Below are 24,654 nucleotides of genomic sequence, written 5' to 3'. Positions count from 1 at the left end.
AGAGAGGTGGAGACGGCAGGTATCGTGGGAGAGAGACAGGGGAGAAGAGGGGGTGTAGCCTGCGGGGCTGTGCACGGGACTCTCATGGGAGTGGGAGGAAACATTGTGTTGGAAGTTGGTGTGTGTATGTGAGTATTCACATACAAGGGGACTTGTAGAGGTGAGCCGGGCAAGTTCAAGTCCACAGTGCCTTCATGTTATCGGTCTCTTATAAGCATTATAATATAGTTTAAAATTACACTTTTATGTGTGACTATTAAATACAGTCCTGGTAAGCAAGGATGGGCCCATAACAATAGCAAAAGCAGATGCAGGAGCTTCATAAACAGCCTGATTTGTATTCAACCACATCTGCCAGATATGAATTTGCGCCTCTGTTCTGAACTGCAATAAGCACACTCGTCGACAAGCTCTCGAGTGCGTTTTAACCCTGTGTAAAATGCCAACCGCGCTCCCCCTCATCCGCATGAAAAATTAGGGCTTCAGCTGTCGAGCTCTGAGATGGAGCTCGTACACGATTCCATCAAACCCAGACGTGGATTCATTTGGATCAATTAGGGCCGCTCGTTTGTCAGGTGTGCACTTTAAGCGATCGTTTCCAGCCCGAACCCTTCCCCTTCATGCGAGATCAGAAGCTTGAGCTTAATTCAATCCCACTGCCGCTTTAATTGACCAATTTAGCATTGTGCTGAGAGAGGCTGTCCATTTAGAATGAGGGATGTGCGGCTCAGGAAATAACAGGCCTCTTAATACTACACAAGAGCAAATAGGAGATTTGTCAATGTTGCCAACAAATGGAGGGGAAGTGATTAGGCTACGCTAGGTTAGCTTAGCATATAGTACATTTACTCATATAGAAGAATGGGGGTTTTGGATCTCTTTTTTTTCAGTGTCATAGTCAGAAATAGAATCGGATAGAGGGGCTTCAATGCTCAACAAAGGAGCAGACGACATCACTGATGCAAGACAAATGAACACAAGGCAAGTTAGCAGAGCTCATTGTGTAGCTTGCTTGGTGTTTGCAACATTCACTATTTGAATGTCAAAGAGTCGTTTTTTTTTGTTAGGGGCCCACCAACGGATCAGCGCTCATCAAAATACAGTACAATACCGACTTAGCACAGCAGGTAACCAGAGCCACACGGGGAACAGTTCAATGTATAGTTAGAAGTTCAAAACCAAACACCCGTCAACACATCTGTCACGGAGCCCTGATAATAACTATTTCTTTATTTCCTTTTATCTTCTATTCATGTCAAATCAACCTTGTTAGTGTACCAGTGACTTTGAAATAATGAGCAAAATATCAGCAGGTAACCAGGGCCAACTTTCTGTGACTTTTATGATCACACCTTTTGATTTAAAAGACGGTGCCATTATGTGTGCCAGCGGTAGGCCCTGTGTGACAACCCCCAACTGTTCGATCTTTGGTTCATAGAAGTAACCCAGGGACCCCTGTCAAGAGCAGCCTCGGGATCTCAAAAACCTCTCTTTTAGCCTCGGCAAAAACCCTTAAAAGAAAAAGCCCACCCAGGGCCATTTGGGGACGTTCGATAATTCTTATTCTCTTGTCTAGGGGTGGGCTCCCTTTTTTACCCCAGTACCTCCTTATTCCTCCTTCCTGTCACTCGCCATCGCCCTCAGCCACTCAGAAGGCTTGAGCGGCTGTAGACACGCTCCCCGTATGGCCACGCTCATAATGCTAATTTAATCCGTTCATATTCAGATGCTAATCGAGCTATGCTAGCTTTTGAGCAGCAGTGTTTTATCAGGCTCCACACAATAGGCTCTGATTCCTCCTCTCCTCGGTCAGTTAGGAGTGCTTAATACAATCCGCTCTCCTGGTGAGGTGCGTTTGACACTTCTGCACTTGGCAAAATGAGTTATTTATTGGCTACTATTCATTTCAAAGGAGTGGAGGTGAATAATTTAATGGTCCTCCAGAACTGCTCTATCCTATCATTACTGGATCCATTTTCAATGGGGGGGGGGGAGAGAGTTGAAAGGGAACTCTTTTCATGCACATTTTTAATACTTGTTTAAGTGTTTAGGGTACAACTGGATGTGTCAATCACAGAAGCATCATTTGGAAAGAAATTGCTGAAGATTCATAGTACAATTCCTCTACGTTTTTCAGTTGCACTACTTTTCTCTGTTCACCCATGATCCATAGCTTTTTACATTCCTCTCAATCAAAAAGAAAAACCTCTATTTCGATGAGATTCAGTTTAATCTTACTACCAATTACACTAAAAGCACCCTCAATCACACAACAAATGATCCCCTCATGGCCCGAGCCACATTAACCCTACCGAGAAAAGGTGCTTCATACTGCCTCATACAGACAGTTAAACCCCATTTCATTGCCAGACTATTCTCCCTATCTGTAATAAATGGGGGGCTGTGGAATGAGGAAAGGCGTATGGAAATATTTAATTAAGGAGCAATCATGGCCGTGGGTGATTTTCTATTTCAATCTAGACAACCCTTAAACGGAAACAGTGGGAATTCTAATTAGATTAATACCACTATGCAAATTTATGGCATTTTTGAAAAGGCAAGGGCCACGACGTAATCAGTTGAGTAAATAAGTGGGAATGGTGTGTGTTTTTTGGGATGGGGGGAGATGCGTGTCACTGTGCGTGAGTATAAACAAATATGAAACATGATGGGCTGATGCCAATGCCAGACACATGTCCCACCTATTAGCATGATACAGAGTAGACACCTGCACAGTCCCAGAAACATGAGGAAGAAAATAGCAGATGCATGGGAATTCATAAAGTCACAGCCCATGTGTGTGGTTCCTGTTCAGAAATGTGTTTCTGTACACCTTGAGAATGCCTGCATCCTTCAGTGTGTAAGAGCCTGCCGCATTTGGATCTTAAATTCATTAGAGGACGACTTGGCTCTGAAACGAACAACCAAGCTTTCTGGAAAACAGGACCTTCCAGGAGTCTGTGTGGGCCTGAAGTTATTACAGCAACGACATTACCAGTCTGATCTCATCAGACACCACACACTGACGTCCGGGGGGCACAGAGGGTAAGCAGGCCAGAATACCAGCTCCAAATGGGATTCTTATCTCAGCATCTCTCGTCGCGATCAGAGTCACTGCTGAAGATGCAACATGCCATATCTGTAACTTCATTAAAAGTGTCCATTACATCACTCTGAGGCTGCATTAGCTCAGCGAAGGGAGCAGATTTAATCAAAGTTCATTGGGCTAATACCAGCAAATGGGCAACTCTCTTGTCTGCGTCACTTCTCATACCTTTCTTACACTTGGTCTGTGAGATCATTGCCATACTAGGTTCTCTAAATTGTCATATTTTAAAGTCATCTCTCAGGAGAATACATACATTCTTCTGTATAAGGTATTTTCTATTTAACATTGGAAATTCAAGAGTTAGAGCAAAAATCTGATGATCCAAAAGGAAGGTGAATTAACGAATAGGTACCGTTGTTAACCACCACACCCTTGGCCAGCTGAGCTAATCATCGTCGTTGCAGCGAGGGATTTTCTATAGGGGGCAAGGAGATGGGGGTAGTTGTTTAAGGTCAGAGGAGAAGATTAGTTCAGACATCCAGGGTTACAATGAGCTGTAAGTGACACAGCAGAGAGAGGTGTGGCTCTGTGTGTCAATGTCTATGTGCGTGTGTTTGCAGACAATCCTCGAAGGAGGCTCATCTAACATCCAGAGGGAAGCCAGGACGGAGCCCTGCGGTACCCCAGGGGCCTCCGAGCCATCTGCTGCCCCAAGACTAATACCCTAGCAGACGTTTCAGCTCCCCTGGATCAGCCGTGGACGGACAGGAGGGAGGGTATCATGTGGGGCAGGGTGGAGGAGTTGGGAGGAATCTTTTACCCCAGCAGGGTGAATTAGGCTCATTGGACTAACCTAGGGGTGTCGCTCAATGGGAGGTGGAGATTTTCAGCAGAATGTGGATTAGGTGAAGCAGTCGAGTGTGATTGGGCAGATAGCTGAGGGCATCTAGAGTGTGAAGGAGACTAAGTAATCTCAAGAGGCTGAAGACTCCCTTCGCCATGTTACAGCACTACTATGTTTGCCGTTTGCTTTCTTGTGTTAATAAGACCCACACTGAGAATTAAGAGCTGAACAATTCTGGAAGTGTTTGTTTTATCAAGTGGGATGGAGGTATTAATGAGGTTACAGTCAGTTATTGGAAAGGAATTACAGTAGACCATGGCATAATGAATTAATCATTGTAGTATCATTAGTGTGCGTCATGGGTTATGAAAATAGGACTAGAATTACCATCTCATATCCTGATCGTTCCTCATATATGGCACGTTCGATTTTTCAGCTGTATGGTAACACAAGCCTCCTGTGGAGGTCGGAAAGGGCTGGTATATGTGTGTGAGTGTGTGAGTGTGTGGGTGGTGGTTTATCTCATGCAAAGTCACATGAAATAGAACAAAGACATTCAGTCCTTGTAACTTACGATTGGTGGACACTGCAGTTGTAGAAGACAAAGTCGACACTGGCAAACTTCTTGCCCGTCTCCTTGGATTTCAGATAGAGCTTCACCACCCGCTTGTCACCTTAAGACACATGAATATACAATATTGAGTACAGAACAATTTCATTTTAATCTAATACTATCATAATGTAAATTTCAAATACAATGTAACAAACAGCTCAAACTAATAAATGAAGAAAATATGTACCGGTATGTGAAATTGCATTCATTGTCATACCCTGAATTTAAATTCCACTGAAGTGACCTCCCCAGATACAAACACTCACTCAAAGAAACAGTAGAGCCTAGCGACACTACACTCATGTCACACCCACAGTTAGGTGGCTTTAAAAATAGCAGCACCAATCAGTGTTTGAATGCCAGAGCTGATGAGAACTCGTAATGGGGCATAATGGGCTCCAGTGAAGAACTACTGAAATGTGGCTTTGAGGAAACTTGGAGCACATCGTCTGACATGTTTTCAGAGCTTTGGTTTAGAATACCAAACAACTTTCTAACTTCTTTGTGGCTTGACAGAATCTGACATGAAACAAGTGCATAATCTGTGCAAAAAAAAAGAAGACAGAATCAGATGTTTTGAAATATAACGTTAAACCATGCTGAAGTCAGTGCTTTGAAAAGAAGTTAGAAGCAGAACGAGTGTCTGTTGGATAGAAGAAAAATACAAATAAAATGAATCTGACAACAGTGCATAATGCATGGTAATGGGAATTCAAAAACAGTTCTATTTTCAGTAGATAAATGTAGACTCGAATTTTGGGCTTTGAAAAGGAATGGGCGAGCGTTATTGGTGTCGACAAGGTATTCTGAATAAAGACACAGTAAGCAAATCATGTGGTGCGATTTAAATTCTGTTCTGGTCCATGCAAAGCTGTAGATTTCTCCAATTCTAACGTACAAAAAGACCTATCAGGAGGAGACATATCAGCTCCTGGCGAAAAACACAGGGTATAAGGAGCTATATATAGCAACAGTGAACAGAAAAAGAGGACTGATGAGAGAAAGTGAAATAAGCAATTACAACACACGTATGTCCATGATGACTTTAAGTACCAACATGCATACTAATGTTCTTTCATACATCATGAAAAACACACCCTGCATGCCCCAGCTACCACCCAGTGATCTCACTACCCGGATGACTTCATCACCCTACAGGCTTCTCTGTCCCCACCTTTGTTCCTCGTAATTGGGATAATATCCCGGACGGAGGGAGACATGCAGAAGATGTGTCCACCCTGGATCCGTCCCTCCGTCTCCACATAGTCCTCGAAGGAGCAGTTGACCCCCGCTGCCAGGTCGGGCACGTTACGAGCCTCGAGGACCAGCTACACAGAGGAAAAGAGAGGGACAATCAGTGCAAGATCAATGGAAGGACATGGAGAACATGGATTGTTATAAGATATGACATGAGGGTTAATGGGTGCTGGGGGAGGAGGGTGTGTGTGTGTGTGTGTGAGTATGTGTGTGTGACAGCAGCAGGATTAAAAGGAGGGTGGGTGCTTGTGTGAATGCGTCAGTCAGTGCAGCTATTACAGCAAGGGTAATGTGTACAAGTTAATGTGCAGAGAGGAAGTGCAAAGACCCTATGTAGGTACATTGAGGAGCTGCTGACGGAATGGGAGTGATCACACACACACGCACGCACATTTCTTAGACTTTTCGTGGCTAAAGGCAAGCAGGGGCATCATGGTCATGACAAAGAGGCCAGAGAAACACAATGTCAATCCATTACAATAACACTGTGCCGTCTTTCTTCCATTCCATTGACAAATGTAGAATTATGACCTGATGTGATTTGCAGTTGCCCAAAGCAATCATTAAACACCTGTACCACTGCTTTTGTTCTGAGAAGATTTGGTGTAATAAGTAAGTATTTCTTCAGATAAGTGTTTTCATACTTCACTGTTTTATATGATCAACTTTTTTTTTAACATTCTTATCTCTAAGGAGCAGGTGGAAACAAATGCTGGCTAAACTCTAATGGGTCTCCGAATTTAAGCTACAAGGCTTTTATGGACTTGAGTTTATCTCCAGACTTCATGTGTTATTTTATCGTTTGTATTCTTGAACTGCTACATCTACACAACAATTGGCACCATAGGACATACCTGGACTTCAGACATGGTGACAGAGATGTTTCTCGGCTGAACAGTCAGCTCCACGCACTGCCTCTGATCCGAGGCGAACCTCTGAGGCTCTCCAGCTCGTTCACAACGGTCCTTGCGTGAACAACTAAAGAGCGCGAGCAAGAAAAGAGAAAGAGGAGATGGAGATGGAGGGAAAGGAAGAGAGAGAGGAGGGAAGAACAGATGAGTAAGAGGAGAGAGGAGAGGAACAACTGTTAGGCTAACATGACAATCATATTAGGATGACAAACATGCACAGCCATCACTGTCAAACAGAAATGGGAGCAATAATACAAGACAAATAGGCTAATAGCTTCTCTCCCCATTACTGTAGGCCTTTATATCATTACCTTATTGGTCCTGACATTTGTGCAACATTGGCTAAGCTATATGAACACTATGTGCCCCTCATCTTTTTACTTTACAGCCCCACCCATTTCAAGCTTCTCTGAAGATTTACAGGCAATCATTAAAGTTCCCCTGAACCGTTAAAATTATACAATTCCTACCAGCTGCATATCAACGGGATCAGCAATTTCCCTCACTTATTACAAGCCAACTGATCAGCTAAAAATCACCATACAGACCCATATTGTAGTGGTTTTACTATTAGCAATTCATAATGCATTAGCTATCACTTTACCTACGCACTAACAACAACTGGTCCCGGTGGTGAAGGCAAAGTGCTGATGCGGCGCTCTGCAGGGCCTTTACAATAAGAGGAAGGCTGAAAAAATTGCTAACTGCCTCCTATGAGCGGTAGACCCCCATCCCAGCCCTTGTTTAGTTAGCCTTCAGTCGTGCTCAGCAAGAAAAAGCTGTCGCCAACCGCACCCCTGAGAGACACTAACACACCCGCACAAACACACTGTAGAGGCATGAGCAGAGACGCACAAAGGTATGTACACACTTTCTCATTATGGAACTGCTTTCCTTCTCCCTTTTCTCTGGTGTGTGACTGTGTGAAACTGTGTAAATTATTTCTAAGAAGCACATGCGTGTTGTGTGTGTGTGTGTGTGTGTGTGTATTCCCTGTTTAATTCCCCTGTTGATTGAAACTTCCATGGCTCTTAATAAGATGTGGTCAAAAGCACCAGAGGGCTGAAAAGAGGCTTATAAATAATTTGCCTGCTAATATTTGCCCATTTAGTCTGTGGGGGCCTTCGCCAAGTTTGGCAGCACCATCAGGTAAGAAATGAGCGAGCTGCGTTCAAGACACAAGGTCAAAAATGTGCCAAATGGAAGTCCATTATGATGGTGAGTGTGCTTTCAACAATATAATATAATATGCGTGTCGGCTAAATGTTGAAAATGGAACATGTGTGTATGTGCCTTAAGGAAAGACAGGTTGGTGATATGTTTTGTAAGTTTAATTAACACACAGAGAGATGGCATTATGCCAAATGCTTGAGGTGCTCTACATATGGTTTAACATTCTGTCACCTTTCGATAACGCGTAGCTGTGCTCACACTCTTCTATTAGCACACACGCCCTCAAGTCAAAGGGAAGAAACTGTGAGATTACACACAGAAACTGTGTCATTGAACGGCACCACACTTTTGAGTGATTAGATTTCCTTGTACTTAACTACAAATCTCTACTCTCACTGTTTAATATCTACTGTAACCTAACCCTGTAATCTTAGAGCAAACAGGAGATCTAGTCCATAAACCAAACACTTACACTAGAAATGACTGATCCTTGATCTGCTGCCAAAACTTTCCCACTTGAGTATTAAGAAGCAGACTTATGGAAAACCATGTTAACAACACAGACAAAAACAAGCTAAATACCACTGGTTGAGTCGGTGATGCAGGACGCTGAGCAATGTGGTTATTTATGTGCTTTTAACAGGTTTAACCGGTCAACAGGATTATACAGGATAAATGTATCTCTACTGGAAGGGAGATTTCAGGTAGATGAACTTAGATTTTCTGTGACTAATTGATAGGTGTTGGAGGCATTAGATTAAAGCTACAACAAAGAGTTAAAAATAAACTCAATTCTTTGAAAGACAAAAATAAAGGTAATACGTACTGTGTGTTAAAAACCAATTTAGTTTAAAGAAAGTACAGATTAGATGAAGAATTTTAAGATCTCCTGCATCTCTCAAGGGAAGGACTGATCCCACTCAGTGGAAATTGTGCCAATTATATTTTCTCTAGCTGTAGGACTTGGTAGGCCTACATATGAAAGATTAACAAAGAAATGAAATATGGAATACATTAAAAAAGTGCTGACCTTGCTCAAAACAGAGGACATGATCTTGCCTTAACGCAATGATGTTGATAATATAATAATCTTAAAATAGTCACTACAAAACAAAATATGAAATATAACATGTGATTTTAAAGACAAAGTTCTCTTAAGCTTAATGTGTTACTATTCTCGGGGTATTTTTCCACTTTGACCAGATCACCTAAAGCTCCCTAAATCTTCTCCCACAATGATCTAACAGTACACTGCATGTGAGGGGTACCAGGGTGAAGTGTGTTAATGTGTGTGCATAAGTGTGTGTGGTACTTACACATTGTGAAGGACACACCATCCACAGTGAGGGTCTCTGGAGCCCAAACACTCGCCACAAGTGGTGTACTGCTCGCAGCTTTCCACTGGAACTCGCACCACCTGGAGAGAGAGAGAAATAATAAGTATCCTGGTTGTAATCTACTTCATATGATGAGTGTTGTCCTTGTGTACATTTTTCAGATTTAAGTTTAAGAGTTAGTCTAGGAGATGTGAGTCTGTGTATGTCTGTGTGTGTGTTTTTGTGCATGTGTCTGTTCTGGTGACTGATTCTTGTCCAGCGGTGTATGACAGCCTCCGGTGAAGCGTGTACAAGAGAGTCCTCGCAATGCATGCTGGGACACCTGACAGGTGGCTGTGGCTACAGAGCTGTGATTGACAGGTGACCTCAAAAACCGGTGGGAGGCAGAGGAGCAGAAGGACAGACCCCCAGTGATTGTGTGTGTGTGTATGTGTGTGTGTGTGTGTGTGTGTGTGAGAGAGAGTTTGTGTCAGTCATTCACTGCTATACTGAATGTACGAGCTCAGTGACAGGCTACAGATGTTGCCTAAGAAACCAGATCAAGTGTTAAAGTTAGCCCTCAACTCTGGTTTAAGGTGACGACAGATGGTTCCCAGTGGGTCTCAAAATGTGTGTGTGTGCGTGTGTGTATTTTAGGATATTCAGCAAGCCCTTAAGTGAATTTTGGTGTGTGAAAGACAGATTGCTAGCATATGCACATGCGTCCGTGTGTATGCGTGTGCTGAAGATGTCAGCGCGCTACAATCAACGTTTCTTCACCAACAGGCCTGAAGATGATGAGTCGTTTGATCAAATCAAAATGCCACAAACAAGCTTTAAATCATGCAGCGAACAGTAAGCCGGCTGGTCAGTGAGTTACAGCACAAAACAACCCAACCCTCGGGTAACGCTATTATAGAGCGCACGCGCGCGCACACACACACACGCACACACGCACACACGCACACACACACACACACACACCAAGTGGTATGTGGGGACTACAGCAGTATCTGGCCCAGTATGGTCTGACTTTTTTATGAGCTTTTGATGGGAGGGGGGAGGCAGAGAGATATATGGAGGGATAAGAGAAAAGGAAAACATATGGCAGAGAGCGCACAGGCCTGAGGTAAGAGATAAAGCTGGTTAGCTCCAGGACGGAAACCAGGCGGACACAGGAACGCAGCACTGAAATATTAAACCAAGGCTGGGATTCCTGTGTGAGCGTTAAGTACAACACAGATATGAGATAGATATGACATAATGGAACTCATAGATGCTCTGAAATGTCTTGTATCAGAGCGGCTGCTGAGATATTAACAATACTGCTCGAACACAGCGCAGACTGACAATAACACTTGACACTACATGTCGCTTAGTTTCCCTTTCTTTCATTCATTCTATTTTCTTCTGTTTTTCCATTACTCTCTATGTGCCCTTTGTTTGTTTTTCTGCCCGGCGATTGTCTCAGAGACTCTTTTTTTAACCTCATTCATTTGTTCAGATGCTGTTTCTCCTCCAATCCAAAGTCTATACAGACCTCACTACAGTAGTTTTGAAAGCTGGCTATCTGCCCAGAAAAAGCCCGACGAATGAAATGATGCAAACAAGCAACACGGTGGACCGGAGGGGGGGAAGAGAGGGAGGTGGTCATCTACTGCAAGTACTTCCTGGATGGATGAACAGAAGGAAAGAGAGGTGCAATGGAAGACACACAGGGCGAATTGGCGAGGACATTGTGCTGAGTAGATGGGATGCGGTGGCAAACGGCTGCTATGTGTCATTGTCAGAGCGAGTGAGAGTCTAGTTTTCATCTGAAAGGAGAGCTGAAAGAAGGATGGAACAAGGGATTGGAGTGTCTTAGATGATAAAAGGATGACAGAGGAGGGAGGAAGAGTGTGAATGAATGAGAAGATAATGGGAGAGATGGATGAGGGAAGAAAGCAGTTATGGTTGAGAACATGTGATGGGACACCTTGAGTGAAAGAAATCATCCCAGACCGTCTTCCAAAGACTTTATGATAAAAAAAAAAAAAGATGTAGAAAGGGTACAAGAACGGCCTGTTCCTCTTATTATCATAGAGGCAAAACCTCTCCCTTCTCAATTAATCATTATGACTATGATTAAGGACAATGGGAACATAAATCAAACTAACACGATGGGTCCTTGGTGAGCGAGGATAACCTTATCCCTGCCCTGTGTAATCATGTATATGCCCTATTGTTCACTATTGTTCCATAATGAGAAGTAGTGAAGACACTATGGGCTCTATTGAGTGGGAGTGGCTCACAGGTGTTGATGTGGTATGGGGGCAATGATGGTTGTTTTTCCCTCTGAGGATATAAAAAGCTGTATCTGAATCCTGGGAAAGTACTAGTATTACTGCATGTAAATCCAAACAATGTGTGCCTGCCTGTGTGTTGAGAATAATGCTTACCCACACACACACCCTCCCTCGCTGTCTCCCTTTTTTCTGGCTGTCTCGATGGCTCTTTTAATGAAAGCCAATTCCCCTCAGCGTGCCACATTACTCCTTTAAATGACCTTATAAACCAGGGCCGCCATCTCCACTCTCTTGCCATCTCCTTATTTACAATAGCATCCAGCGCCGTAACTCAATTCTCTCTCCTCTCTCTCTCTCTCTCGCCAGTCCTTTACCCCAACTGTACCTCGATGCCATGACATCTCCGCTTGCTATAAACATTACACCTTTCCCTTCCAATCTGCTTTTACAGAGCACCATCACCTGCCTTTAAACGTCCAGCTAACAGGCTTTGAGACGGTCACTCCTGCCCAAAAACCCAAAGGTCCTGTAAAGCTTTCAACACAGCTTTTCATTGGTTGTTAAATCTAAGGACATAAAAGGATTCGACTCGTTGCGGCTTCCTTTTTTCTAATATCCAAACACACAGGGAGTCTATATTGGAGGAGAGAAGGAGGGGGTGTAGTGGAGATGTCTACAGGCGAGAGTCTTTTCTCTGGGTTTCGCTGTCTGGGTGCCAAGAGGAAGAAGACTCAGTTTATTTTCAGTTATTTTTAGATATGTGCATGAGTCTCTGCATCATAAATTAGTAACGGCCGTGCCTTTTGACAACTACCACTGAACCTCTTGTGCCTTACACTTAACCTCGCATGGCTCTAATCCTGCAGTTTTGGGACCAGTAGCAGAGAAATCTGGTTTTACTGGAAAGGGCCCAAAGGTTAAAGCGTAGGACGTCAGTTTAAAGAAAGAGCAGTCCCTTTCTTTTGACTTAAGATACATTTAGGAAAGCAGCATGTGTTTGGAAAGAAAGAGTCACAAGGTCAGTTTTTAGGAGAACATTTCTCAGAAATCTCATAAACGTGCGGGCTCTTTTATTACCCCATCCTCTTTCATCCAAACCTTACTCTGTAATCTTAACTAGCTTTGGTGAGGCGAGACATTTTTTGGGGAGAAAAGAGTCCAATTATGCTAGAAAATTAAATACAAAAAAATATTTTTTCTTAGCTTAGGGCTTTCTTATTTAACCAGCAGTCTAAAGAAGAGGCAGAAAACAAGGGGAGAAGGATGAAGAGGAAGAAGAGGAGGTAAGGGTTAAAGCATGTGATCATCCCTCTATCACTCCTCCATCAAAACTGACACCTGCATTATTTCAATAACCCTCAATCATCTTCTATCTTCTTGTGCTTTAATCTCAACTGAACTGAAGTGAATGGGTGATAACATCTATATCTACCAATACTGGCACTTAATGCAGAAGGATAACTGAAAGCCAAAGAGAAACACAAAGACAGATATAAGTTCTTCTTTGAGGGTTAAGCTGTAGCTATAAAAGAACTGCAGTGAATGTAATCCATGTAGTCACCTTCTGTTTTGGTATCAGGGGTCATGTCTGAAATACATCATTAGTAAAAAAGAACTCTACCTGGATTTCGCAGCTATTCTGGCTATGCAGGAGTAAAAAACATGGCTCCTTACAGGGTGCCCATGTAGGTGATTGAGTTCTTCCAGCGCTGGTTTACCTGCACAGGGGGGTGACTTTAGGGTGTTTTATCAAAGGCTGGGTTAGCATTTGTGCATTGACTGGATTGTAAGGGGCTTAGGAGATCAATGTGTTGACTGATTGGAGATAAGCAGGAGAGCAAACAAGACTTAGAGGGTTTGGCGCTGAAAAGGAAGGAGAGAGAGAGGCGATGGAGTGGTAAAAGGTTGTACAGCAGGAGAAATAAAAGAGAGAAAAAAAACGCAATTGCATCATTTTGTCCCATAGAAAAAATGATCTGCTGTCACATTCAATTTGCTGAATTGTTTTCCAAGCACTGAATTGCTGCTACACTGCAGAGATGTTATTGACAGATCTGGTCATTGTGGTCAACTTAAATTGTTTGCTGCAGCCCTGTTTTAGTGAATAAGGTCTTTTAGTGTCACTTTGGAAGAAAATAGTGCACACTGTGATAGCTGTAATCTTTTGTATTCCCTCTCAAAATTCGCTCCCTGCAGTATTTTTTATTTTTTTGCACCCACTGCCCTTCCTCGCTATCTTTATCTCTCTCATATTGTGTTTTGTCTGCTGTTTCTCCCTCCCATTGAGCTCTCCTCTTTCGCCTCTTTAATTTATCGTTTCATCCTCCTTCTTCAGCGCTGGGCTCAATTATTCATCGACTCCATTGTTTTTTTTGCTCGTCTGAAATACTGTTTTGATCTTCTCTTCTATGCTCCATCTCAGTGAAAACAAGAGGCAGATTAAAGAACCTATTTATTTGTCATTTTAGCGTGCACATCACAGAGTCAAGGCCAATGAGGATGACAACTCAAATTCCCTTCTCCTCAGAAACAGCTCAGTGAAGTCTTATACAATGTACACAAAATACACACATGTAAGACTGCACTGCTGTTGTAGGGGAGCTTTATCAGTGTGTGTGTGTGTGTGTGTGTGTGTGTGTGTGTGTGTGTGTGTGTGTGTGTGTGTGTGTGTGTGTGTGTGTGTGTGTGTGTGTGTGTGTGTGTGTGTGTGTGTGTGTGTGTGTGTGTGTGCGTGTGTGCGGTACATGCAAGCATTCAGACTTTGAATAATTCTTTAACTCTAGAAAAAAGCTGCTGTCATAGTTCTGGATGTTTGCCCATAAGTAAATGATAACTAAAAAGTAAAAGTATACATCAACAGTTCGGAGTTTCTAAAAAAAAAAAAAAACATAATGAAAGGAAGGACTAGAGTGAGTGAAAAAGTTAAAAAACAAAAAAATGTAACCTTGAAAAATAGAGGAAAGAGACCTCATCACTTTTCATAAGGACCCTCACCACATGGACATTCCCATTATCTCCTCCAAAAAGAGGTAATATCAAAGAATAGGTCAATACACTCTCTAACTCTTTGTTTAGCCATTTGTGCAGAAGACTCTGTCCCTGGTATGAAGAAGAGCCTGACAGAAAGAGAGAAAAGAGAGATGCAGAAAGACGAATGAGAGAGCAAAAGAGGGAAACTGAGACAGAGACAAAGCACGAGACAGAGATTGAAAAAAACAAAACACTGAAAACAAAGTATTGAGGAAAAGAGACTGTAGAGAGAGAGGAAGAGTGAGAAAGAGGTAAATGTGAGCAGCTCAGGTAGACAGGCCTCGGGGTCTTCTAATTAAGTGAGGATGGGAGAGGCCGGCGGCCTGGTAAATGACTCTGTCACTTTAGTAAATGGACTTGGTGAGGAGTGAGGAGCCACACAGCTGGCATTTCCATTAGCACTGCCAGGCAACCCACCACCACATATACACAGACAGAAAGAAGACAGAAAGAGGAGGAAAAGAGAACAAATGCTGCTTTTCTTGATTTGCTCTCACAGGAGAAGCTGTGAGTGAGTCATGCCTGGTGGTACCTGATTGGATGAATGGTGATTGTGAAGAGAATAAACTGAATCTGTCTGATTGACTTGTGATGATGTATCTACTGTCATTTAAAAATAAAAAATGCAAACAGGTTTTATATGGGATCCTTTGATTGCAATGGCAAAATCACTAATTATAGAGAATTGATGGGAAGACATGAGTATGCATTTTGACTTGCAAGATTTAAAAAAAACTCTAAAAGTGCAGAAAAAAGGCCCACATGACCAATATTTGTCATGTTTTTCTGTGAAATCTGCAGATAGTTATATCTTTAATTACATCTAAGGAAAGAGTTTATAAAGTTAATACTGAATACTAACAACAAGATTAATTTAAGAGACAAGTGACTCTGCTCTTCTCGTTATTTTGAATGCTGAATCTATTCTAACATCGATGCTGCAGACAAATAGAGGTCCTGACTCGAAGTCGCTTGTAGGGATAAAGCTTGAATTCTAAGTTTCCCATAATGCACCTCAACAGTATCTTGCAATAGAAGTTTTGTTTTAATCTACATGTATCCAGATTACAACTGAGGCTTGCTATAGGAAAAAAAAAAGCTTATTGAATAAGATATTAACAATTCAGTAATTAAAAACAAATGTCTTGAGTGCAAATGTCTTTCAGAGTGTATTCAACAGTGTCATGTTCTTTCTTTTTGTCATTTCTGAAACTCAGCACTGAAAGAAAATGTGCTGTGCTGCGCTCTTCTCAGCTTTTCTCCATTTGATTCTTCATAGCCGGGCCTGACGAGGACTGCTGTACATGAATTGAATAGAAACTTGACTCAAAATCAAAACAATTCCCAAATGCTGTCATGCATGAGCGACGCTGCATTGTTCTACTGAGTGTGGCTCTCGGTTTAGGCAGGGGACTGAGAACAGTGATGTGCCATTCAGACTGGCTCCACGGGCCACGCTGGCTTATGATTGGCCTCATCCAATGACAGTCAGGGAGAGTCATATCTTTCCACCCCAATCACTGTCAAGCAACAGGCGGACCGGTTGTAGAGCCGATTGGAAGTGATTGAGAAGAAAGGGGAGGAGGGGAAGGGAATTGGTGTGAGAGAGAAAACCATTAACCTCCCAATCCATCTCGTCCTCTTTTCTAACCCTATCAGTCTGCTCCATCACGCCGTCCTTTGGGAGAAGACAGCGGACTAAAACAGAGAGAGAGATGAGAGGAAGACAGAGCTATCTAGTGACAGATAGGCTTCCATTAAGACCGATAGCATCATGCCTAAGACAAGTGTCTGAGTACACTTTTCTGATGGGTACGCACACACTCTAAAACGTAAACACTTCTCTTCGAAAAAGGAAAAAAGAGAGTGATAGGACAAATGAGAGAAAAACAGGAAATACAATTAAGAGAAGAGAGGAGCGAAGATGAGAAGTTAATATTATTAAGAGTTAGCAAACCATCGCTCTCTTTAGAATGACGGTATCCTTACTTCCTTCAAGATCTTTGTATATATCAACCAGTGAAGTCATTAATAGAAATTCATACCATTTTTATGGCAGTAGGGCTACTATTATCAAGAATCCTGTCTTGGTTGATCTGCAGAATGTTTCGTCATTATTTAACATTCAGTAAAATAAAATGAATACATAGATACTTTCTTGATCCAGAGGGTAATTCAAATGTAAGATGATTGTGAGAAATGCCTTTAACAGGTCACTACAGATTATCATTGTATGGTCTCCTTTTTAGCCCCAAGAGCCGACATTAAAACGCCAAATCTTCTGTCCATCTTTGAAAGAAAGGCGGAAACTCCTGAGTCCTGAGAAACTAAAAACAGAAAGTGTTGGGTGTTCTACTTCAAAGGTGTCTCGATCTATTAATCTATAAAAAGAAAGTTGTTCATATTTCTTTCCATTAATCAACTTGTGAATACATTGATGTACTATGTCAGGCAAAGAGACGATCCTTGTTAAATGAAGAGAGGGGTTGGGGATTGAGGAGAACAAGCAACACTCACTATGAAGGTCACATAACGTCCTCGGTTTTTTCATCATTGTGCCACTCAACAATTCTTTGTCATCTTTTCATACAATACTTCTTTTATATCATAATCTGACTTTAAACATGGCCAACAAACTCAATTAACAGATACATGCTATAACATGAAAGGACAAAACCCATGCAGTGTATGTGAATGTCTACATGCATGTCTGCACTAATATATGATTAATAGCATTGTATAAGTGTGTGTGTGTGTGTGCTAAGAAAGGTGCTATAATGGTTTGAACTCTTGTAATTGAGTGCCATATACATACATGGCTACAGCAGCACCCACGCCAGCACCTCTTGTGTCTACTCACTGCCATCGCTCCGCTGCACCGGGTCTATTAACATTTACATAACAATGACCACGGCTGCGTGTGTGTGCGTGTCTGCATGGGCAGTCACGATTGGTGTGTGTGTGTGTGTGTGTGTGTGTGTGTGTGTGTGTGTGTGTGTGTGTGTGTGTAGTACAGGACACTAAAGTACTTATTCAAGCTTAAGACTCTCAAGCAAGTAAGAGGAAATAGATTAAGCTCAGATTGTGCTCGTAAATCTAGACAAACAGGTTGGATGTTTCGGGGAAAAAGTACATTTATTTAACAGATAAGTGACTCCGTTTTCTCCTCTTTTAATTCTGTTCAAACATTTAAGCAAATCACATCTCCTGTGTGCTGCCACACACGCAGTCTGCGGTATTTAAACACAACATTAAGCACTTGTTAACTTCAGGATTTCGTCAGCGAGCCCGAGTTTGATAAATTGTGCAAAATTAATCTTTGAGCTACTTAGAACTGACTGATTAGCTGTATCTAGTTCACTAAAATGTCGCTCTTGATTGATACTACCAGCTGCTTGTTATGTGTGTTGATGTCAGTCGGTGCTAATGTGTTTGCTAACGAGATTGGCAGCGAACCAGTAATATGTGAGTGCAAACACACACACACACACACACACACACACACACACACACACACACACACACACACACACACACACACACACACACACACACACACACACACACACACACACACACACACACACACACACACACACACACACACACACACACACACACACACACACACACACACACACACACACACACACTCTATGGTTAAGATTTTACTTGATGAGGCCTTGTTGAAAGCAGCAACAAAATACACACCATTGTTTCCTTTTTGTGGGGACTCAAACCAGCATCTTGTGAATGGAGCAAGAACTTTGTGTGTGTGAGTGCATGAATACAGATTCCTTGGAGGGATGAGTGTCTTGGTGAAATGTGGAGTGGGAAATCTCTTTCAGGTTCTAAATGGAAAGCAGACATTGGTGTGTAAGACACACATACGTACGAACACACACACACACGCAAATATATGTTTGAATGATAAGTCTGTGTGCAAATGCAGATTCCAAAAAAAACATGCAGATGTGGCTGAATAAATGCACATGAAACATCACTGGTACAAATGCACACACACACACACACACACACACACACACACACACACACACACACACACACACACAACACACAAACAAAGGTTGTCTCATGCACACACATAATAGATCGAGCCTTCTTCATCCTTCTCTTACAGTCATTTTCTCCCCACACCAGAATATTCATATTTTCACCAATTAGCCAGTACCACAAACTACATCCTTATCATATGCATGGCTGCTATCAAAGACCCATAGACGAGCACATCCATGTTTGTGTATGACACTCAGGCTGATTACAAGGAGAGCAAGAATAGCAGCTGTGGCATAAAATTCAGTCGCATTTTCTACCTTTTAAACGGCAAAAGAAAGAGGGAATGATTGAAAGATGGAAAGTCCTGACTGAGCCTAGACATCAGGAGATCATTTCCCACAGTGGCTGTTTGTGTGCAAAAGAGAGATGCTTCAAAAAAGTTACTATGGAGTCAAAAAGTGACATTGTTCTTTGTGAAGGTAGGTTTCCATGTTTTAGTGAGAAGTAAAATGAATGTAACTAAAAGGCAAACTTTACCAAGTTGCTAATTAGAGAGGGAGTGTGTTCTCGTTTACACCAACAACAACACAACAACAGTTTTTGGCTCACCGCTGCGGAGCCAAAAAGGAGGGGGTGAGACGCGCGTCGGAGCATAAACTGCAGCATGATAAAATAAACATGTCAGCCCGCTTCTACGATCTCTCTGCTTTGGCAGATCGTCAGCACGTTAAAATCCTCCACAATCTAAGATCGTTATATTGCGTGTATTGTTGTGTGTGTGCGCGCGTGTGTGTACAACTTAAATAGATCCAAGCTGATAATGAACCTGAAATGTCAGCTGTTGCAATCTTTACAGTTACACAAGTTAAATGTGTAAATGGTATACAACAAGCACATGGTAAGAAACAAGCACAACATCAGCTGGGGAAAGAAACTGATTATAATATCCTGGAAACACACAAGCAGAACACAAACCCCACTTAAACACACACACAGCAGGCTGCCCTCTCCTGCTGTCATATCCTCCATTGATAATAATGACAGTGATGAATATAGCTGGAACAGAACGAGTCATAAATCACCGAGCCTCACCCCTAACTCTGACTCACCACATGGGCTTCATTTGTGTGCGAGTGTGTGTGTGAGTTTAACAGAGGGAGAGAAGGGAGGACTTGTCGTGGGCTACGCATCAGTGGATATGTCCAGTGACACCTTAATGTGCTTGGCTTGTCTAAGGAACCCCCGCAGGCAAGTGGCTGCCCCCCCCACACACACACACACACACACACACACACACACACACACACACACACACACACACACACACACACACACACACACACACACACACACACACACACACACACACACACACACACACACACACACACACACACACACACACACACACACACACACACACACACACACACACACACACCAATTTGCAGCATGAGAGCAGGGCTATGTGATCTGTTTCATCAGAAAATGGGGAAAGCATCCTTGCATTCCTTATGCAACCCCCCATGCTCAAACTCAAACCAGCCCGAGCACCACCCCTAAATTCATCCTGCTTCCATTCTTCTTCCATCCTTCTCTCAATTCCACAATTTTCCACCTCTGCCTCCTTGTCACAACGTCTGTGTGTGTGTGTGTGTGTGTGTGTGTGTGTGTGTGTGTGTGTGTGTGTGTGTGTCTGTGTGTGTGTGTGTGTGTGTGTGTGTGTGTGTGTGTTTGTTTGTGAGGGTGAGAGAGGGAGAGGGAGATAGTGAGAGATCATTAAAAACATGGGAATGGGATCAGTGGAAGGCAGACGAGAGGGGAGGACTCAATTTGGGCTTAGACGGAAACATGGGAGAGAGCGTGTGTAACTGTGTGTATCTGTGTGTGAGTGTAGTAGCAAATGCATGGATTTATAAAGCACTGGTGAGGGGGGCATGGTGGGATAGATGGAGGGCAGAGGATAAAGTCGAGAATAGGACGGAGGGCGAGAAAAGGGAATTGCCCCCTCTAGTCATTAGTGCTGAAAAGGAGGTTTAGCTAGGAGGTCTGGCAACCACAGACACCCCCCCCCCCCCCCCCAACCACTGCTTAACCCGAGCCTGCTAACCATTAATGGGGATCAAACACAGAGAGATGAAGGTGTATGTGTGAACATGGGTGGGGGGAGTTCAGAAGAAAAGGGCATGATTGGAGTCTGATGGAGACAGGACGTCCTTGAGCATAAATGTTGTACGCAGTGTGTGTGTGTATCTACATAAAAAATGTGTGAGCCTGAACGTATGTTCATGTCTTTTTTTGAGTGTCTTTAAGAGAAAACGTGCTTGAGTGTGTGTGTCCCCGTGCCCTTCACTGCTCTAGCTGCCAAGATAAAGTGGAGCAGGCCACCAAGTCACTAAGAAAAACTCACACAGGTACAACCTCAGTGTGTGTTACACTTTTTAAATTGTTGCGGCATATTGCTGGACAACATATTCAGTGAGTATGTTTTTCATGAAGTTTAAAGGTCCCATATTATGCTTTTTCTGGTTTTATATGCTCTTCAGTGTGTTTTCCATGTCTTCTGTGCATGTTTAGGCACATCTATGTTCAAAAATTCAAAGTCTGCGGAAACGCAGCTTCTCCTACGTCCTCTTGTTAGCTGTAGCATTAGCCGCATGAAACGCTCGGTTCTAGCCCCCCTCGAAAATGTTTTGCCAGTGTGACGTCTTGTCAGTGTGAGATCACTGATCTAAGCCCATTGGCTCGTTGTGGTAAGCCCTGCAGCTCATGTTGTGTGCTCGTTAACTTCTGTAGCACGCCCACGATATGCCGTAGCCTGCGGTAGCACAGTAGTGTTAAGGCGCTAATGTTTTTGCTCCCCGGCCCTTGGAGCCAGAGTGGCTGAGCGACTGACCAATTACGGCAGAGCCAACAGGCCGACCAATCAGATCAGACTTGGTACACGTGGGGACTCTGAACGTGGGCACTTCAGAGTCTTAGAGAGAGAGTCAGAAGCGAGCCGGTGCATGGAGCAGCAGTACATGAAAACAGACACTTTAGAACTTTAGCTATTGTGAACATACTTTAGTAGGTACATAGATTAAATATATGAACCCAATAAAGGGCATAATATGACCTCTTTAAAGTTGATTCAATTGTCCATTCATGACTGGACTTTTAAAATACAGGTACACGTTAGCCTGACTGTTGGACTAACACACCAGATAATGCTGTTAGGGGGTTTCTCTTGCATGTTATAGTTACACTTCAATTGGCCCCAAACTGGCTAAAAACATCCTGCACATGCTCCACAGTTTAAGAGCTGGGCTTAAACCCAGAAGTATAAATGCTCAGAATAAATGTTATGTGTTCAACCGGAAGAAGGTCCAATAGTTACCAGCTGAAAGGGGTGTTTCGCCACCTGTTGTAGCACCTCTCATACATACTTTAGTAAAAAAATAATAATAAGTTCTCCCTTTGGTGCTTGTATAATGGGACATAGACAGTAGTCTAATTGCGCTGTACTGTGAATGTAAACGTACCGAGTGTCATCATATTCCTCATTCTTATAACAACAAATCCCAGCACTCACAAACCTGCTCCATGGGGTCAAAATCATTCCCACACTGACTGCTCTGTAGCGAGCTGCCTACACTCCTTACATCAAATTGACAGCCTTTAAAACTCACATCTGAATCATTTGATATGCCAGTGCCTCCTACAACCTCACTTTTAATGAAAGAAGACAACATGTGTACTTAATGCAAGTGTTAGCAGCCATTGATATTTCCAACTGGCCTCCTTGCTGTATTGCTGAAGCCAAAAGCTGATTTATTCATAGTGACATGCGCCCATTCAGCATGATTGGAAATGCCAAATTCAAAAGGACGACACTGACCTGGAAACTGAGGCAAACAATTCTGAGTGAGCCGGACTAAGAGAAATATTCATCTTCCTTATAGACTGGTCAAAATGTAGCCCTGCCAACATTTTTTTAGGTGATATTTATGATCATTTAAAAAAATAGAACTATGACTTGTTTTACATTTATTTAGGGTCTTACTGTATATCTACAGAAAATATTTCTTGTTCATATTGCTGTCTTTGTGCATAGAGTTTGAGCTGAGAATTCACAAAGTTCTTTGCATCTGGCTCACGAATAGGCTTTGAAAAACTTTGTAAAATGCATATTTGTTTAAATTCTTCATTGCTTACTTCATAATTACGTGGTTACTTATATTACCCACTTCTTACCCATTTTTCTTCCTGTTTGAAGATCATGTTATTTTGACAAGCTTCTTGCACATCTTTAATCAATGATGGACTGATCTGTTTATCTGTTTATTAATGAACCACTGATATCATAGCAATACCTATACTTCTAATTTCAAATCATAACCATCTGAATCTGCAAAAAGGATGCATCACAGATCATTTATTCCATTACTGAAGCTCCAGTCATGAACTATTGGCTTTTGTCTTAAAATAGAAGAAAAGGGGCTCTAGGCTTTAGTTCAGCCGGCTTCAGAAGCAACTCTGACCTCAAAAGACTTTCACAAAACAGACCCCAGACACAGTCTGTTTATCACCCTTTTTAATCAGGCCATCTTTTCCCAAAGCCCGTTTTAGATCTTTAAATACTGACATATTCACATCATGTACAACTTCGCTTTCCTGTCTCCCCCCTCCCTCCACCTCTGCTTCCTTCACTCACCGCACTAATGAGACAGAAAAACTCGGAGCAGCTGGGCCTGGGGAGCAACAGAGATGCGACATACCCGCCTCCGCCTCCCCCTCCCCCCCTCTCCTTCCTCTCCCCCCGACTCACCATCAAAGTAGACACGGCCTTTACCAGCGGTTGGGCTGGTAATGACCGCAGGCACACACACACACGCACCGCATGTGACCTATAACACTCCCTATATGTCTGTGTGTGGGAAATGTCTTGATTATTAGCGAACCGTCATGGTGGCAATATGTGTAGCTGGTGAATGTTTGTGTGCGTTGCTGTGTAATTACATGCAGTGGGAGACGAGATGTGCTGTGATTGTACAGTGGGGGAGCGAGGGTGAAGATATACAGCAGCTAACGGCTAATGGGGGTGAGGTCCGCTCTGGACAGTTGGCACAAGACTGCAAAAAAGACTGTTGCAACATACGATCCAACATAATTATTTTTGTGTGTGTTTGTGCATTTATATGTTTGTTTGAAAAAAATATGTAGCTGGAGCCGTTTGTGTTAACAAGGCATTGTTAGCCCTGTACCACATGCTGTATGAAGAGGCTCATGATGTCTACACACACCCATCATTACTGCAAACAGATATAGTTATTATGTAGTTATTTCATTAATGAATTAATGAATTCTATGTGAGGTGTTATGTTGTCATTTGGTTCCCACACAGCAGCTGCACAGACTGTACTGTATGTGTAATGTGGCATTTCTGTACGCCTGTTTCTTCATATATATATATTCATATATGTGTGCGTATCTCAAACAATGAGCTCACCTGTTTGTCAGTTAGTGTGTAGATGGTCTGCTGATCCGGGCTGAACAGCATGTCTCTCAGTAAGGGACTTCCTGCTTCGCTCACAGTCACCTTCTCGTAGAGCACCGCTGGACGATTGGGACTCACAGAGTTCACCAAGATCTAGACAGATACAAAGAAACAGTCAGCAAACTGTGTAAACACCAAATATTCTTATGAAATAACAAAAAATAGGAATATTATACCCGTTCAATAATTTTGTCTTAGAAATAGGCATTTTTTTTGGCATTATCTAAAACATGTGTCATATAAAATGACACTGAAAAAGATGTGAAACATTTTCCTTGAGCTATAGTTCAGTCAAATGCTGACCCACCACAAAATGACATAATATCAATCTTTGCTTTCTAACATCTCTTGTGCTTGTCCTTGCAATATTCACAAACATTTCTCATATTGCACGTTTCCCCTAAACCAAATATTAAACACATTATAGTCTCTGTGTATGTGTCTCCTGTGGAAGAAATAGCCTGAGTTTAACTCAGCTGTCAAAGGTGTTTTTTATGATACTTGTAGCCAGTATAAATCACATTTTAAGAAGAAGACAGACAGACTAAAGGCTAAATTGAATGGTGTTGTTAATAAAAGTATTGAATGTAGCATCATTATCGTGAACACAGACATGATTA

General features: G+C 42.5%; 1 protein-coding gene across 4 annotated transcripts in view; it reads right to left on the bottom strand.

Moving 5' to 3' along the window:
• The window catches only part of LOC109994546 (plexin-A1), a 179,669-nt gene that overhangs the window by 74,374 nt on the left and 80,641 nt on the right, over positions 1-24,654 (bottom strand). For all 4 annotated transcript variants that reach the window (XM_065954584.1, XM_065954585.1, XM_065954586.1 and 1 more), the window contains exons 4-8: positions 23,987-24,127; positions 9,164-9,264; positions 6,618-6,741; positions 5,681-5,834; positions 4,468-4,567 (exon numbers count right to left, since the gene is read on the bottom strand). In XM_065954584.1, coding sequence (XP_065810656.1) covers positions 4,468-4,567; positions 5,681-5,834; positions 6,618-6,741; positions 9,164-9,264; positions 23,987-24,127 — 620 coding nt within the window. The remainder of the gene's footprint in view (positions 1-4,467; positions 4,568-5,680; positions 5,835-6,617; positions 6,742-9,163; positions 9,265-23,986; positions 24,128-24,654) is intronic.

This window comes from Labrus bergylta, chromosome 5, assembly GCF_963930695.1.
Source record: "Labrus bergylta chromosome 5, fLabBer1.1, whole genome shotgun sequence".
Classification (NCBI taxonomy): domain Eukaryota; kingdom Metazoa; phylum Chordata; class Actinopteri; order Labriformes; family Labridae; genus Labrus; species Labrus bergylta.
Note: the sequence above shows the minus strand (reverse complement) of the source record. Positions and strands in the feature narration are given on the sequence as shown.